The sequence below is a fragment of the Charadrius vociferus genome, unplaced genomic scaffold, assembly GCF_000708025.1.
Source record: "Charadrius vociferus isolate BGI_N301 unplaced genomic scaffold, ASM70802v2 scaffold247, whole genome shotgun sequence".
NCBI classification, from domain to species: Eukaryota; Metazoa; Chordata; class Aves; order Charadriiformes; family Charadriidae; genus Charadrius; species Charadrius vociferus.
The window spans coordinates 19,856-37,874 of record NW_009649188.1 but is presented as its reverse complement, the minus strand read 5'-3'; the positions used below and the strand labels follow the sequence as shown (position 1 = coordinate 37,874).

General features: G+C 37.9%; 1 protein-coding gene across 1 annotated transcript in view; it reads left to right on the top strand.

The window, feature by feature from the left end:
* Nucleotides 1–18,019, top strand: part of RIMS1 (regulating synaptic membrane exocytosis 1) — a gene marked incomplete at its 3' end in the record, with an annotated part of 91,540 nt that overhangs the window by 56,358 nt on the left and 17,163 nt on the right. Inside the window, exons 7-8 of the mRNA XM_009888849.1 lie at nucleotides 15,791–15,858; nucleotides 16,300–16,410. Of these exons, the coding sequence (XP_009887151.1) occupies nucleotides 15,791–15,858; nucleotides 16,300–16,410 (179 nt within the window). The remainder of the gene's footprint in view (nucleotides 1–15,790; nucleotides 15,859–16,299; nucleotides 16,411–18,019) is intronic.

Genomic DNA, 18,019 nt, shown 5'->3' with positions numbered 1-18,019 from the left:
GGAGACTATAACGTGGATCTTTTCTGTTGTTTTTCTCATTTTCTAAATTAAATTTCAACTTAAAGCATAGTTGCGCTTTTTTTTTCCCTTGAATTGTTCTTTCTGTGCTACTGAATTAATACTTGGGACCATTCTCTGGCTTTCTTCTTTCAGAAAAAGTATTCTAAAACTTTTGGTTTAGAGGAAAGCTGCATTTTCACCCAGGCATAAAACTGAATAGTACATTTAATACTTGGAATTTTACTTCTTAAAACCTGACAACTGGTAGGGTTGGATATCTGTGTGACATTGTTCAATGTCACTCTTTTCTAATGATCTTAGAAAGTTTTATAAATGCAGGAATATCATACATGACGTAGAACAATTAGCGGGAAGTTTACGAAGGGGCTAAAATATGATGGTCAGAATCTAAGTATCAGATGCACAGTGTAGTGTGCATCAGAGGATACTAGCAGTAAAATAATTTGCAAGGGTAAAAACCCCCTAAAATTACACAGGCAATGTTATCCAAAGCAAAGGTTGAAAGTGTGCTATAACTTAATTATGTATTTTTACTAGGGCAACAGAATTGTAACCAGATTTCCAGTCAGTTTCCAGTAGCCTTGCTACTATTAGTGGATTTAAAAGTAAATAAACCAACTATCAGCATTTGATTCTCACACTGTCAGAAGGGCCTTTGGAGCAGCCAGAAGGGCTCTATTTGACTGGGGCTGGGAGGAATGAAAACCACCGTTAGGGATGTGGAGTGCATACTGGGGTCATTGGCACTGTCCTTTTCTGTAAAATGCCCTTTCTGACCTCAGAATGCTCTTCTGTTGTTCTGCTCTTCTCTTACTTTTCAGCGAAGACTTGCAGAAACCTCTGCCATCTAAAGCTGAAGCTGTTAGACAGGCTTACTTAGGCAGAGCTTGAGCAGGTCGCATAACCAGGGAGACCTGTGTGTAAAATTGGTGTTGAGGATTGCCTGATGTGGGGATGGAAGAGCAGAGAGTGGTTGCGCATATTTGGCACATAGGGGAATGGGAGACAGTGAGAGCTTCAACACCACCATGGGGCACAACCAACCTTCCTCAATGCATTTGGGAGATCAGTTTATTAATTTTTTCACAAACACATGCATGCTATGGGAATAACAAGAATATTTTTAAAAAATCAGAAAACACGCCCCATACAGTGCAGTCTCTTTTAAATGTTTTGAGGTTGTAGGGAGTAAATATTTTTCATCTGTTGAGTTGGGCTGTGGCAAAATCCCCTGCCTTGTTTAGTATGTGCTGCAGGGGGAGGACAGCATTCAGGATCCAGGTGAGGTATGTTCTGAAAATGAAGAAAAGCCCTCAACGCCAGCCCTGGTAGAATAGGAGGTGGTCCTTCAAGAAGAAGTGCAGAAGGATCAGCGTGAGAGTGGATGTACTGTGGAAGTGCTGGGAACTTGGGAAAAGTCTGTCTTTTGTCCATTTTGCAAGACATGTTCTCCAGCTTTAGGAGAAAGCTATGCATATGTTCCCTGGTCAGTAAATGTCCAGATGATTGTTGTCTCTTGGAGTATATGTGTCTTGGTTTGAGGTAAAACCACGTGCCCAAACCATGACAATATGAAGCCTGGAGATTTTCCTCCTCCAAAGAATCATCTCCCAGTGAGGACATGTCAGTGAAGAAAGCAGATGTAGACAGTTGTGTTGTCTTTCTGCTAATACTGTGCTACTGGGGACACTGAAAGTCAGCAGTGGCCAGGGATGTCAGCCATGGCTTTTGCTGTTGATGGACAGGTGAGACAGTCTGTGAAAGGCATTATTCAGTACCGTGGTTTTGATCATGTGATTCAGAATTACAGGGAAACAGCTTGATTAAAAGTGTATTTTCATTATTACTAGTAGGTCTATGTATTACTAAAGATGAAAGACCTGTAAGCTCTCATTAGCTTAATTATTTATTTTTTACCCCTTACAACCTTCTCTTTGAATGGAAATTTAAATAGATTAGTTCATCGTGCTTTGTTTTCTCACATTTTAGTTTCTAAACAGGCAGGTTTTTTGTATTTCTGAAGTCCTGCAGTACCTATATATGCTGCAGAGAAACATATATTTTTACAGAGGAAGACTGTCTCTGCCAAAGAAATTGTTTTATTGTTGTACAGTTCGGGTATGATTAAATTATATTAAATTTTTTAGCAAATTTTATTATCTGTAATTCTTTAATCATGTGGCTTTCCCAAATATGCTGGTGTACAGGTTCTGCTTTTCTCTTTTATCTTGAATATGTAATTTAGAATACAAAATGTTATTTCCAATTTTTATTTAGAATATATTTTTCTAATATAAAATTACATTTCCATGTACACATCTATTATGTAAGAAGAATATTAAATCATCCAATTAATATATAAGAAATGGTAAATTTTTTGAAGGGCCATTGTGTTTTCAATGTGCTAGGAGTGAATCTACAGCTTGGGAAGTTTTATGTAACTTAAACCAGCCACATTTGCTTTACACGGTTGTTTTGTTTATGCAGTTCATTAAAACTTGTTCAGCGCACCGCTGCTGAATATAAATAATAATTGCAGCAGTAGTATTGATCGGTACCTGCGCTTGTGTCTACTGGCAGCTTTAAAGCACTAAGAAACATCTTTCCTGTTTTATCCATAGAGGAAAGATTTTTTTTTTTCCCATTTCGTTTCCTGAGGATTGTTAATTCTAGGTTCCTAAAATCATTAACTCCTTCTAGAGACTGAAACTCTTTGTCATTGCAGCAAGCGTGTGTGAACTAATGCAGTAATCGATGCTTGCACTACACTGCAGAGATTTGTTTTGATGACAAGAGCTCTCGTAGCCCTGTTTGGTGTCACCAGTGTTGAATGTTTGACGCTGCAGAATAATTTGGCTTAGAATCAGGACGCAAGGACGTTAGGGACTTCTTTTATATCGTCTCCTTCACACTGAAGTGGATTTTTGCTTGCATTACGGTTTTGCCAGAGTTGCAGGCTGGAATTCAGCAACCTACTAGATGCCAGTTGTGCTTTTTTAACCATTCTCTTGCTGACGCTGCTATGTTTGCTGGGTTTCTTCAGTTTCTGCTCCATACGTTGCATTCAGGGCCAGGTAAACAAGTGGCTATACAGTGCTGAGGTTTTAGATATATTTTTATATTTAATATATTTTTTAAAAAATATATATCTTTTTATAAGCAGATTTCTTTAACTGTATAGTTTGAGTGGAGACATTGTGTCCTCTGAATAGAAAGTATTAATTGTAGCAAATATTCAACCTAAGCAGGGAATAAGAAACCATTTTGCCTGTAAGTCTGTGTTTGTTATGTTTATACTTTGAAATCTCATGTGCCAAGTATAATTTGACATTAGTGATGCTATGTGGCATGAGTTTTTAAACAGAAATCTGTATTTTGAAAGCACACATCAAATGTAAATGTGTTTCTGAAAAGTAATAATATTCTGATTGCATTATGACTATTTTGCATTTTGGAAAAGTAATGGATAAAGAATTTAGAAATTCACTTCAGGAAACAAATAATCAGTCCTGTGTATTATTTCTCTTTGGCAGAAGACAATTGATGTGTCCTTGATCTCCTGAATTGTTCTATTGTTAGTAGCTTTAACAAGTTCAGAATGGAATATGATTCTGTTACTTTTATTTTTGCATATTATTTTAGGGAAAAAGATCATCAACCCATGTAAATAGAACAAGAATATGTTTCTTTAGCATAATATATAGTTATGGCTCTAATAGTAATATATGGTTTATAATAAATGTACAGTTGTGGTTATTTTGTATGTTATCTCTGCATCATCATACTGATGCATTGCACTTTCTGAATCAGGAAAGGACATCAGCCCTTTCCTTGGCCAGGGAGGGGGGGGAATAATCTGTATTTGGAATAAGATCCTCGGCTAAATCACTAAAGTATCACAGGGGAAAGTGAGAGGAAGGACTGATGATTGCAAGTTCCTTGACGATTATGCATTGTGTTGAGAATAACAAAGATCTTTAAAATCTTATATCTAAGTAGTTAACACTGTCTGTAAAAGTAATTTTTGAAAAGTCGTTTTTCCACTAGAAGAATTAATCCTAGAGATTGTATGATAGAGTAAGTCATGAAGGAGGTTTTATCTTTTCAAATGTTACAGCTGTGTTAGTTAACATATTTTAAGAAATCCATGTGTGAAATTCATTTCTTTTAGCAGAGTTTAGAGGAGAATAAGAGTATTCTGAGGGCAGAATCTGGAGAGATGTGTTGGAGAAAATGGGGCTGAGCAGCAATCAGAACAGAGATGGAACAGAAACGGCAGCAGGGATATCAGGGCAACAATACCCTGCTAAGATTGGGAAGAGACAACGATCAGTCTTAGCTCTGCATGGATTTTAAAGGATAAGACTGGAGAAAACCTATGGTTAAGATCAAAGCCTTGTACTCTCTCTAACACTTAAGTTTTATATAGCTACATAAAGCAAGTAAACCCCTCTTTCTTCTTCAGGGTACTCACTGGGGTAGATAGCCATAAACTGCCTTCCAGAGACCTCTCGAACATCTTAGCATAAGTAGATGAAGAAGGTGAAGTAGGGTTGGGATGGAGAAGTAGAGAGCTGTGACACTCTGTGTTGCGGATATTCAAAGCTGTGCTATGGGCAATGGCATACAGCAGCACCTCTCTAGTCTTTAGAATAGCTTGGAATTAGGAGAACTAAAAGATATTTTTAAATCACACTAGCCTCACATTCCCCAGTCCAGTTTTGGTCCCTTGAGAGCATTTGACTTTTTTGTGTAATAGACTGTAGAGTTATAAAGGATTATTAAACTAGACCATCTATATCTCTCTGGCCATTAAATTGAACTCATCTCTCCCCCATAACCACACTTTGGTTAAGCTAAATATTCCGCTCTGAAAATTTAACTGTGTGCTGCAAGGAGAGAATCTGAGAGACTGAGGTGTCGTCAAGGTCACAGTCATGTCCGGGTGTTGGTTAGGTGCAAAGGTGCCCAGAAGACAAACCACGATGCAGAGTAAAGCAAAACAAAACAACAATAAAACCAAACAAAAACCCCTTAAGTTGTCCACCAGTTCAACCTGTGGAGGTATTTGGTATTTGGTGGCAAGCGGTAGACAAGGCACCTGAGCCTGGCCTCTGGCCAGCCCTGCTAAGTCCTGAAATGCAAGGGTAATGGTTTTCAGAGATCAGCCAGGCTGGTATTCTATCCTCTCCTATTACGACTGTGATAGAGTATATGCACCTCATCATCTTCTGCACAGCTAGTGCTTAACTGGTTGACTTCCTTTCCCAGTTTCTACGCTTGTTTACCCTGATCTGAGTGTGGAGCCATTTCCTTCTCCACTCTGAAGCGGCTCCTCTTTTTTCCAGTTCATTTTTCCCATTTGTCAGGATGGCTTTGAATTCCGGTCTTGGTCTCCTATAACTAGCCATTCCTTTCTCTTTGGGGTCAAGTCACCTACAAATATAATGTTTCTGTTTATTATCTAGAACGGTAATTTGAGTGTTGACTATTACGATATCCCAGACAAACATGACAGACCCTGCTTAATGAACACTTGGGTGTTTGGTTTTTTTTTGTTACCAGTTTTAGCTGTTTATTGTTACCAGTTTTAGCTGTTTAGAATACGCTTATCTAAATAGCTTTTCACCTTACACTAGTTCTATTTAGATACTTTTTCTGGTGTGACTCTAACATGGCATGCTCCTGCTCAACTGAAGATATTTTACATCTGCTGTTTGCTACTGATCTTACTGCAGTGGTAGGAAAATAAATTGGGTTAATTTATGATTGACACTTCGATTATTTTTTTTTGGGGGGGGGGGTCTTGTCTCTTCTCTTCTTGTTTTAGCATTTTTTCAAGAATTGATACTAATCTGACTGGTCTATAATTTCTAGCCCCTCTTCCCCTCCCCTCTCCTTTAAAAATGTGTGCTGTGTTTGCCCTTTCCCAGTTCTGTGCAAATTCATCCATACTCCACTAATTCTCAAGAAATAATTGTTACTGGCAATGAGATGGCTTCAGACAGGTCTAGAAGTACTCCAAGATGAAGTGAATTAGCCTAGTGTAAAATATATCTAGACAATCTGACCTCTTCCTGCTTTGGCGTAACATCTAATTTTTATGCTACAGACATTGTTAACTTCTTGCTATGGGTTTTATCTGAGCTTATTTTTAGGAGTACTTTTAAAAAAAAAAAACAAACAAAAAACTTAGCTGCCTTGGTATCATTTGCTGATAGAGTCAAATGGTAGCAGACTCTTTCCATAGCATTATAGAATGGCAAGTACTTGGTACTAGATACTAAATACTGGGGACTAAATATTTGCAGAATGATCTCAATTGGTATTGCATAGTTTGCTGTTTGCATTACGTTTTGTGTGTTTCTAATTTTGTCTTGTATGCTTCCTGGTACTGTAGCACTGTAAGTTACTTACTCATAGGACACTTCCATTGATGTTCACCTTCTTCTAGAAAATGAAACATTTATGACTTAGCTGGCCAGTCATTGACTGCATTCTCCTTCCTCTGTATTGGGCTGGTTGTGCCTCTGATGCTGGTATTATTTCTTCAAATGCTTCCGTGATTGCTGGACTTCTTTTGCTGTCATGGCTGCTTTCTTACTTTCTCTAAGATTGGGTTGTTTTGGTTTTGGCTTCATTTGGGTTTTTGTGATTGAGATTTTCTTTGGGGTTTGGGTTCTTTTGGGGTTTGGGCTTTTTTTTGGTTTTGTGTAAAGGTTTTGAGATTTTCTTCTGCTCAGCTTCCTTCCCATACTAAAGGTCACAAAGTTTATTCACTTTCACATTCTTAACTATTTTTGCTCTACTGGTGAGAAGCACAGCTCCAAAGGTCATTTGCTGGTTGCTTTCCTAGTGTCAGTGATCTCTCACTGTGCAGTCCAAGGATTCTTCCTGCCATATTCCCCTCTGAACTGGAGAAACAAAAGCCTTTAAAACTTCTCATTATCTTCAAATGCAGCATAATGGAGGATTCTGATGAATGCTTACAAAAAAACCCAAAAAACCAAACCTTACCAGGCTCATCTTCCTAATTTGGTCATCTGGAGTAGGTCTCCATCATGGTACTGCTGAAGTGCTTTTCTCTTTAATCACAATGCAGAGAATTTCATCTGCTGTATTGACCAGCAGGTCGAGGGAGGTGATTCTGCACCTCTACTCTGCCCTTGTGAGACCCCATCTGGAGTACTGTGTCCAGCTCCGGGGCCCCCAACATAAGATAGACATGGACCTGTTGAAGCAGGTCCAGAGGAGGCCCACAAAGCTGATCAGAGGGCTGGAGCACCTCTCCTATGAGGACAGGCTGAGAGAGTTGGGGCTGTTCAGCCTGGAGAAGAGAAGGCTCTGAGGACACCTTATAGCGGCCTTCCAGTAACCTAAAGAGGGCCTACAAGAAAGATGGGGAGGGACTTTTTATCAGGGAGTGTAGTGATAGGACGAGGGGTTAATGATTTTAAACTGAAAGAGGGTAGATTTAAATTAGATATTAGGAAGAAATTCTTTACTGTGAGGGTGATGAGACATTGGAACAGGCTGGCCAGAAAGTTGTGGGTGCCCCATCCCTGGAAGTGTTCAAGGCCAGGTTGGATGGGGCTTTGAGCAACCTGGTCTAGTGGGAGGTGTCCCTGCCCATGGCGGGGGGGTTGGAACTTAAGGTTGGAACTTTATGGATCTTTAAGGTCCCTTCCAACCCAACCCATTCTATGATTCTATGATTTTCTTCTACAGCCCTGAAGCTCAGGACAACCGAGAGTTGCTGGGTTTTTTTTTCCTCCTCAGACTTTCCTTTTCACTGTAATATTTGAGATTAATTATGTCCCTCAGATTTCATGGAAATGAAATCATAATTTTATGAAATATAATATTCTTGTTATTTCTCAAGTGACTTGTGCAGGGCTGCATGATTGACCATGTGTGTATGTTAGACAATCAACAGAAAGGCTGTCTTTCTCCCTTCCCATTTCTGTGGTCCTGTGGATGATAAGCCTTGCTGCCAATTGCTGTTGTTTCTATCAGTGTGTTTATAAACTCTGTGTATTAACTTCTATGTCTGAGCAGAAATGCCTCTCTTCCTTCCCCACAGTAGGAGAAAATCTATGTTCCAATAAGCCTCTCTGGGCATAGCCCATTTTGGTCTTATTTGCAGCAGGTGCTACCAGGGCAGTGATACCTCACTGGGCATTGTGCCCATGGCACTTCTAAGGTGTGGGCTGGTGTTTCACAGCCTTACTTGTTTTTTCTGGTATGCTTATCCTTGTTAAAATTTATATCTATTGGCAGTATAGAAGCACCCTGGGGTTTCAGGAGAATTTATTTTCAGCTTTGATTTTCAATTATAATTTGTTCCTAAATCAGTCTTCAATAAATATTAAGATAAAGAATATTCAACTGAATCTTTTTAAAAATTGTTAGGGGGAAAATAGCAAAAGAGACCAAAATGAAAATATTACATTCTAACACCCACTCAATTGGTTTTAAATGCCCAGAGGAAAAAAAAACCAAACAAAACCCAAAAACCAAACACACACAACAGCTGAAAGCTGTTTTGTCTATGCAGGCTTTTTAAAATACCTTCTCCCACCTCTCCATAAAAGGCAATCAAACCAAACCAAAAAAATAACACAGGAAAGAAAAATTGCGTTAGGCTGGAGAACAGCATGGCATACTTGAAGTGCTGGGAATTCCTTCACAACAGCAGAAAAGTTATTAAGAGCTGGTCAGACTTTTAGCATACAAGATAGCTATGTGTCCTTGTCTCCAAAATTACAAGCCCATGTGAGTTTTTGAGATAACTTGTTATACATTTTGCGAATTTCATCATACACTGACAAAAGTATTATGAAGAGATCATGCCAAAGCTAAAGCAGTGTTAATTCTATGAAACAGGAACTCAAAATAAAACTGTTAAAACAAGTTAGTGTCAATATTGCATTGGAATTAAATAGCAATAATGAATTTATTCAAAGAAGCTCTAAATTTCAAAAAGGAGCTCTCCATCCGTCCATCTGCAGAATTAGCCTCCACTCAAGAGAGTAATCAAAGTCAGCAAAATCAGCACTTGGAGCTAGCCCTGAGGCAACAAAATTTTCCTAAAATCTTTAGATACCACAGTGTCAAAAATCAATTAAAATATTTGCCTACTGATTTGAAATTCTTGGTAGTGCTAACCACTTTTTTTCTGGTATCCTCAACAAAATATTTTTAATAAAGCTTTTAAATGAGCTTTTCAAATTAATGGAAGTTCATGCATCTTACTTAGGGTTTTACATCTCTAAGTCTCTCCAGGTTCTTTAGCACACAAAACACATGTTCTGAAGACCTTACAGAACATGCCTCTGAAGGCCATCCCTTTGTGAGCTTTGTGGATCACATATGTTCTTGGACTCACATGCTTACAATAAGATATTTAGAGATAAAAATAAGCATCTAGCTGGAAAGGGTTGATGAATACTTTACGCTCTCAGTGTTTGAGTGAAGGAACTAAATAATGTTAGCTCAGGGATTCTCATGAGCAGACTCCCTAGAGATTCAGGAAACTTACAACAGCTTCCTTGCTACATTCCTTGTGCCCATATTAAAAGTTTTAGAAACATTCAAAAATTCTCAATTTCTTACTTGACTGCATCATTTGTGATTTTTGGCTTCAAGCTTCCATTGGCAAGATTAGTAATCTTTACTTTCAGTAATTTAGAAAGTCTTCTAGCAACACTGAGATAATTCATGTAGGAACACCACCTTGTGAACATACAAACAGGCCCAGCTGGTTTGGTGTTGGAAGGCCTTTTGCAAGTATACCTTTTGAGAAACCTTCTTGAGCCATCAATGCTCAATATATGCTCAAGCGCAATATTTTCTTATAAAAGATTGTATGTGTAAACTGTACTCCTCCTTAAAAAAATCACAATCCATAAAATAAAATAAAAAAAGTTTGCTAAATAAATATCCAGATATGAAACTCATGTTATATTTTAAACAGTCCACAGAAAATTCACCTTGCACCCACATAAAAAGAATATATTGAAAGAATTTTTAGCAATCAGCCACTGACAAGCCATTCTTTTGCAAAAACAGAAATAATTGTGAATTTGCAAGCTCTTCTAAAGAAACAATTTTGCAATAGTAACTAAGGGAGAAGTCAAATGGATTTTCCTTTTCACTAGATTTAGTTTAATATTAGTGTCCTTAACAATCAAAATAGTATTTCATGAGTTCACTGGTTCCTTGCCTAATTATTTCTGGTTTGCAAATGTCAATTAGCATTGCAACCTGCACTGTGCTCACAGTATAACTACTGCTTTACAAAAGATTTTTAAACTAAGGGGTCTGTTTCAAAATAAAATGCCCAAGTGTTCATTTTGTGTGTGAGAGAGTATGAAAAGTCCTTATCTTCCAAACACAAAAGGGATAAACATTTATTTTCACTGTGTGCTTGATAAGGCCAGATTGTCAGTTATCTACATCTAAAGCTCCATAGACCCCTTTTCAATGATTTTCTGTTACTCAGAAAATTAATTAAGTTCTAGAAAAGCAATTTTGTGTCTCATTGTTACGTTAAAATGCCTAAATAAATATTGAATTGAGGGAATGATCTGAGAGGCTGGGTCAATCTTTGGGAACTATAGGGGTTGCTGGCATGTGTGTCAGGTCTGTACTCCAAGTGTGGGTATTATATATATATGTAAATTGTCACTTGTATGGAGTACTAGTCGTTATTTGAACTTTGGAGTCTTGCAATATGTTAGCATTCAGTGTTTAGGACATGTGCCAGCGGAGATCTCAATGCAATTATATATTTTCTGTACAAAATAAAACCTAAACTTAACAGTCATGTGGTGCATTCTTCCCACATACCGCGTGAGCCAGCCTGTCCTTGGACTGAATAAATGCTAAAACACAGATAACACAGATCTCGTTCTGCAAGGATTTAAGTTCTTAACTGTAGGCATCTGAAGCGGATTGCTTCGAGAGCAAGGAGATAATGAGCATTTTTGTGAAGCTTTCTGTATAAATAGGCGATAGCTAGCTTTTGAATTCTCTGCTTGCCACTTCGATGTGAGGGCTGTCTGTCAAGCCAGGGTACTCGTGTTTTCTCTTTATGTGGTTAGTTAGCAGCTTGACTATAATTATTTAAAGATACATTGTTTATCTGACATGATAAAATGATTAGCATCTTTTTTTTTTTCTTGGGCCCAGAAGTGCTTTCTTGCTTAACAATATGACCTATCACATCTGTAAACTGCCAGATGTTTTTGATGGCAATAACAGTGTGCTGAAGACATTTAACAATAGCATGTGGAGTGGTCTTCTAACTTGTGAAAACTCAGGCTATGAAGATGGAAGGCAATCAGGTTGATGCATGGAGTTTCTTTTCTCCAACTTTGGAGTTGGAACTTTCTGTAGGTTGATATGTGGCTTCCTTTGATTTTTACCTTGGGAAACAATTGATTATTTCCATGAGATACTGATCCAGTTCCGTGGAAACTGTGGAAGACATAACAGAGGATGTTTCAGATCTTTGATAAGCTTTGTTGTTTGTTTAACGCAGGCTATATTTTACCCTAAAAATTAACAAAGGAAAATACATAAATGGCTGTTGCGTGTGTTAATTACAGAGGTTAGTCTGACTACACAGGAAGCAAGTTTGTGCCTTAATTTTAGATGCAGCCTCTGAAAATAATTGTCTAAGATTCCTAGTTGCGTGATAGAACTGCTTTTTTTAATTAGCAGCTACACGTTAGGCTCAATTAAGTGCCTAACATGGGCTGACTGACTCTTATCATTAGACTGTCTGTTTCTTGTCTTAAGTAACTGCTGCTAATCTAGTGCATCTGGATTTGAGCAAAACACCAGAAGCACGTTCTTTGCTGAATGTCAGTAGTCTCCAAATACAGTCTGGGTGGATTTGGGGAAACATCTTGGGGTATTTTATCTCTGGTATTCAAGACTTTGGAAATCAGCATGGCTGGTCATACACGATAACAGACTTACTCATATTTTGTGTTCATTTTGCCTTTGCGAGAGAGACAAGACTGTCATTTCCAGCACTTCTCACCTTTGCAGGACTTCACTTGGAATTGCAGTATCCCAGCATTAGCTTTTGGTATGGGTAGTGCTGCTGAAGATGAAGTATTATAGAGAAAATGGTTTTTTGGTGGTGCGATTTTTGCTTTCCCTTTATTTTGAAGACACACGTGTTATGGATATAAAAACAAAGGCAATTATTAGAGTTTTACATCCCATCTTGAAATTTGATCGAAGACTGCAAAAGACTGTTCGAGGACAAAAAACCTGAACACATTTGTGTCTTGTAAAGTAGATTTATGATTATATCCGTCTATGTCCAAGAGTAAAGTAATGGAGCAGCAGCAATTTAATAGGAAAAATATTTCATTGCTGGCAAGATACTACTTTTGAAATATTCCTTCAGGAAAAAAGGTTTTATAAATATATACTTGTTTCACTCCATTAGTCTTAAGTAAATCATGCATTATAACTGCAAATGCATTTTTAATAATATGCTTTAAGTTGAAATACACCTTTGTATGTTTTAAAAATTTATCAGTCATACAAAAATAATGGTACAGTATATGTATATTTTCATAGGGGCTTAGTATTTTTAAGTTTTTCATCTTTTTGTATTTAAAGCTTTGTTTTAAAATTGTTTAAAAGCAGTTTAAGCCTGTAAATCAATTATTTACTCCTTAGAAAAGCTGTTTTTTGGTCTCCATAATGTCTTTAATTTTTCTTATTTTACTAGTTATTTCTAGTGACTTTTACCTGTGGAGAGAGTGCTCTATGTCTAGGTTCTTTTTCGTTTTGAGTGTCGGTGTGGGTTCTTTTGAGAAAATCCAAAATTCTGAAACTATGCTGTTTCTGAAATTCTGAAACTAGACTGTAAGTTTTTGCATGTTATTTACCTATTCCTGGATCTCTGTAATGCTAGTTAAGTGAAATTATTTTGTGTAATTAAACAAATAGCCAGTTCTGGGGTATGGCAGTGCAAGAATGGCATAAATAGATATTACGTAAAGAAGCAGTAATAACATAGGACGATCAAGGAGAAATTATTTTTAAAAGTATAGCCGTAACAGAGTACTTAACTGCAGATGTCACGACCCTAGTGTCAGTGTTGTTGGCATAACATATTTTTTAAGCTTATTTGGGGATTTTGTTCCTTTATGGTTTAATTTGTATGGTCTATTTTATGAGTGTTTATGAATGTAGTTTAACTGATGCTTTCCATTGTAAATCCCTTCTTATAGTTGTAGATTCAGCCAAAAGTTTGCACGCTAGTGGTCTATTTCATACTGAATTTGGGAATTTAAAAATTCAGTCATTTTTCAGGAACATGGTCTTTTTTCTTTTTTCTTCCCAATTCATGCATTTTTTCCAGCTTTTAAAATACTCGCCAAATTGTAGACCTATCACTTTCAGTCAAGAATTTTGATTTGAAAGCTACCTTTATGCATTCCCAGCATATCCTCTATGCTTCAGCTCAGGACAGCTGTGTTTGAAGTGCAGTTCATCTTCTCAGCTTATGAGAGCAGAGAGTGAAAGGACTGTGGCCATGGCCAGCCATGGTGGATGTAGCTCCTGGCTTGGAATTTACTGAAGTGCAGAACCATCAGGAGGGGTGAAAGGGACAGAAAGTTAAAGGTCTATGTGTGGGGAGAAGGGGGTTGTGAGGATGTGGCCTATTATCCAAAGGGTGTGAGAGGGAAGAGGGATTAAAATACACAACCAAAGGAGAGAACACCAAAGCCAGAAGCAGAAGGAGACAGAAGATGGATGATGGCAACAAAATGGACAGGGAAGAAAGGCAAGAAGGCATAGGTAGATGGTAAGAAGGGAAGATTAGCAGGTAGGAGCCAAGGCAGAAGACATATGAGAGGGTCTTGCTCTAGCAGGAACTTGGTGGGGAAGGATGCTAGATGCATGAATCAAGTGGTCATGGGTATGCAACACCAGGAGGAAGAGCAGCACAGAAACTTGGACCTAGACGCTAAAGCTGGGGAAGGAAGAAAGGAAAAGACAGCAGGGAACAATGTGGATAAGAGCAGAAATGGCTGAGCACTTGGACACACACCTCTGCATACTGGAGCTGACATTTATTCCTGCCTCATTGGTATAGAGTTTGTAGGAACGTTGTTAGGAAAGCATGTGAAGACTTGTTCCATAATGAAAACTAAGTCTGGGACATAATAATTCAAAAACTTGGAAGAAAAACTACTTGTGAATTCAAAAAGCAGTATTATTAAACTGTCCCACTAATATATTTCCAATGAACAAGATTCTGTGCCAAGGTGAGGGTGCCAAATGCCTGGAGGGCAGGTATGGATATAAACCTCAGTGAGGTGACTGTATTTCCTTCTAGGTCCAAAACTAACCTCTGAAGTGAGAGTTTAGATTTTGGGTTGGTGGGGATTTTGTTTGTTCACGTGTTTAAAGGCATTCTAAGCTCAATGGCAGAATCATCTTTTTCTCAGATAAAATTAAAAAATATCTCTTGGTTATTTCAGATCAAGCTTTTCTATATTGCTGGTTTTGCAAGAGACCAATAGAAAGAGTTGTCGTTCACCTTTCTAATGACACTGTTGCATTTTTGTTAATACACTGTGGTAATGCCCAAAGGGATGAAAAAATGTCAAAGTTCAGAGCTCACAGGTATATTCTGTTGAAAAATAGTGTTATGGCAGAAGTACGTCAGACTTGTTCCTGCTGTATCAGTCTCACATTTACCCTTCTATTCTAGCCTGCATCATTCTCCTGCGTCCTTCCCAATATCACATGCACCCTTCCTCTTTGTAAAGAAAATTGCGCTCTGACTTGCACTGCCCAATATTGTTCCTCTTGCAATTTCTACCTCATCCTTTTCCTTCTTGGAGAGCACAGTTACATCAGTCCTCTATCTCAGACAACTACCAGTGAAGTTTGTGTATTTTTTTTTTTGCTACAACTTGGCCTTCTACAGCTGTAATATATTAAGTCAAACTGTGGTTTCCTTAGCTTTTCATAAATTCATATGTACTCCCTGTGGTGTTACACTCTGCTGCCTTTTCTCCCAAACCCTACTCACAGTTCCCCTCCTTGGCCTGATGAGGCCATGACTTCCAGACCTGGAGTTCACAGGGTTATTCTTGATGTACACAGTATATAATTTTGTTCCAAGGAAAATGAAAGATTTCAACCTCCTCTCTGCTGTCGGCACTATTTGCTCTATTTGTGTGGCTCTTTGCCTGGTGCCCTCTTACCCTTTACCAGCTCCTGTGCCTCTCTCTGTACAGTACCTGTTGTCACAGTATTGATCAACTACTTCGCAGATTCTTGAGTGTGGTTGACTGTTCTGTCCTTAATTATAGCTAAGTGCCTATTTTGTGGAGTATTGACTCTCATGTCATCATTAGCTGTAGTCCTGTGTGTTTGGTATGGAGATGAGGGGAGGTGGAGGGCTGTGAATGCAATGCGTTGGGGTCCATTCTTGGAAGATGACTGGGCAAAGTCAAAACCATCAGGAGTGCACACCCGATTCTGAGGTGCAATTCGTGAAAAAGCAGAGGTCCAAATAAATGTGTTATTGTGTGGTTTTGGTTTTATACTATTAGGCTGTATTGTTTTCAATTTGCTGTAAGTTAATATGAATCATAATACAGGTTTTATATTTGCTTCATCAAACTATTCCACATTAAAATTCATGCATGCAGAATTAATCAATCGTACATCTTTCTCTGTTTGAGAGATTACACATTTCTTTCTATTCGTATTCTTCCAGGTGACTTGGATTATTACTGGCTGGATCCTGCCACGTGGCACAGCAGGGAGACATCCCCTATTAGTTCGGTAAGAAATAGGGAAAAAGAGGTTCATAAGTATGGATTAAAATGTTTGCTGATTATTTGAGTTCAGCATAGCTATTTTGTTGTAAAAAATTATTCTATACAAATTCTATGAAAATTTGGTTTGGTGGATCATGGAAATTGAAATCAGAAAGAAATTTTCATCAAAATATATACTAGTAAAATCACCTGAATTTTAACTTAAGTTTAATTCTTTTATAGACATGATACTAGGTTTCACTACACACCACAAAAGCAGCTTTAATGAAGCCAGAGTCCAACAGGTATAATCATAGAAAGCTCAGGTGCAATATGTAGCAGATCTGAAGGATGTTTGCGGCTACTGTGACATAATGATCCAGAAATTTTATTGGCGTATAAATGTGCATCTAAATACAGAAAGATAGTTGCACTTCTTGAATTCCACTGCTTGTTTTTTTAACAGCATCCAGTAACGTGGCAGCCTTCTAAAGAGGGAGATCGCTTAATTGGGCGTGTTATTCTTAACAAGAGAACAACCATGCCAAAAGAATCAGGTGCATTATTGGGGCTAAAAGTAAGTATAATATGGCTTATGTGGTAAATGAAAGAAACTTCCACTGACCTTAGACCTAAAGGTCTAACACATTAAATCAGAGAACTCTTCAATTATGTGGTCATTTGACAAAAATATATTCCTTATTTTTAGTAAATTTAGAAAGTTATATAGATAAATTATGAATGTAAATGTATTTAATCCTTCTTCCACTCATCCATGGCAAAGGAGCAGAACTGTTTTGATTAAAAAGTGTATGTTTATTCAGCTTCCTGTCTGGAAGACATGTACTGCACATTGGAGTGCACTAATGGAGTCCTGCCTTTTCCAGCTCTACTGTTTGCGTTTCAGCCAAGTAATTCATCTTGTAATCCACATACATAAATGTCATCTGGATGCAAATGTTTACAAGGTCATTGTTTAAAATCCACACAGCCCTTCGGAAACAGAAATACTGTAGAATGAAACTAAACATTCACCCAAAAATTTGCAAAAAAAAACTTTCAAAGCATAGTAGAGACTACATTAAATGTAATTCCAGTTAATCTAGTACCCCAAAGTTAAGACACTGGCAGCACCATCCATTTGTTTTAAACCGCTAATTTAGTCATTTTTAGCGGACTCTTAGGCTTGTGTCCCTAAATTGCCAGAACACTTAAAAGAGAGCGCGTGCTACTTATGAAGCTTGTGGTGGGAGTACAGTGTCCCAGGTCAAGAGTTTCTCTCTCCATGTATATTTTTAACTATATGGAGCTCCAGAGATGACTGAGAGAATTTAACTTGAGTGTCTTCCTCTCCCCACTGAGAACAACAGATACAATGCAAAATAGGAAACAATCCCACCCACTTAGGACTGAGCCTACTTCAAAGGGCACCGATGCTGAACCACTCCTTGCATATAGTTGTCTGATAGTTCAATCCCTTGCATGTGACGGAGATGGGTTGTTGGTTCTGCTCATCATGGTGGGAGTTAAATCAGGAAAGAACTTTGTGAACTTGATGATGGCATGTCCTGAGTAAGAGCTGCTCTCACTTTGAAATGAGATACTGTGGCGTGGGAATACAGAAGATGAGAACAGCTTCCCTCTACTAAATGTCTAGTAGTCTGTAGCACAAGGCTGATTTTTGCTAACAGCAAGCAATTTTTTTTAATAGGTGAGAAAAAAGGTTTGTCCTAGTAGGGAATGTAGATTGGAGAGATTCTCTTTGATTTTTCAAGTTTCATTTTTGTATGATGTGAACTGAGGCCCCCACTGATAAATTTAATACATTATTGTGTGACAACCTTGTTCGCAGGTAGGCTTCTGGCTCTTCTTGATATGTATCTGTATTAAAGCTCCTTCTAGTTATTGTGATTGCCACGTGGGGAAATAATATCTAATGGACCAGCGTTCCACTGTTTCATTTTATTATAAAACTACTCCCGGGATATTCCTGATACAAAAAAAAAAAAAAAAAAAAAGGAGAGTAAGATAGCTAAATAGAATAGCAAGTCAGCAAGACTACATTTTCTTGGTCTATATTTTATTAAAAATGTCACTCTTGAGGGCACCTTTTTTTTCCTGATTTTCCTGATCTCTGTATCATGCAGTCATGAGAGCAATAGCTCTCTTCAGTTCTGTTTAACAAA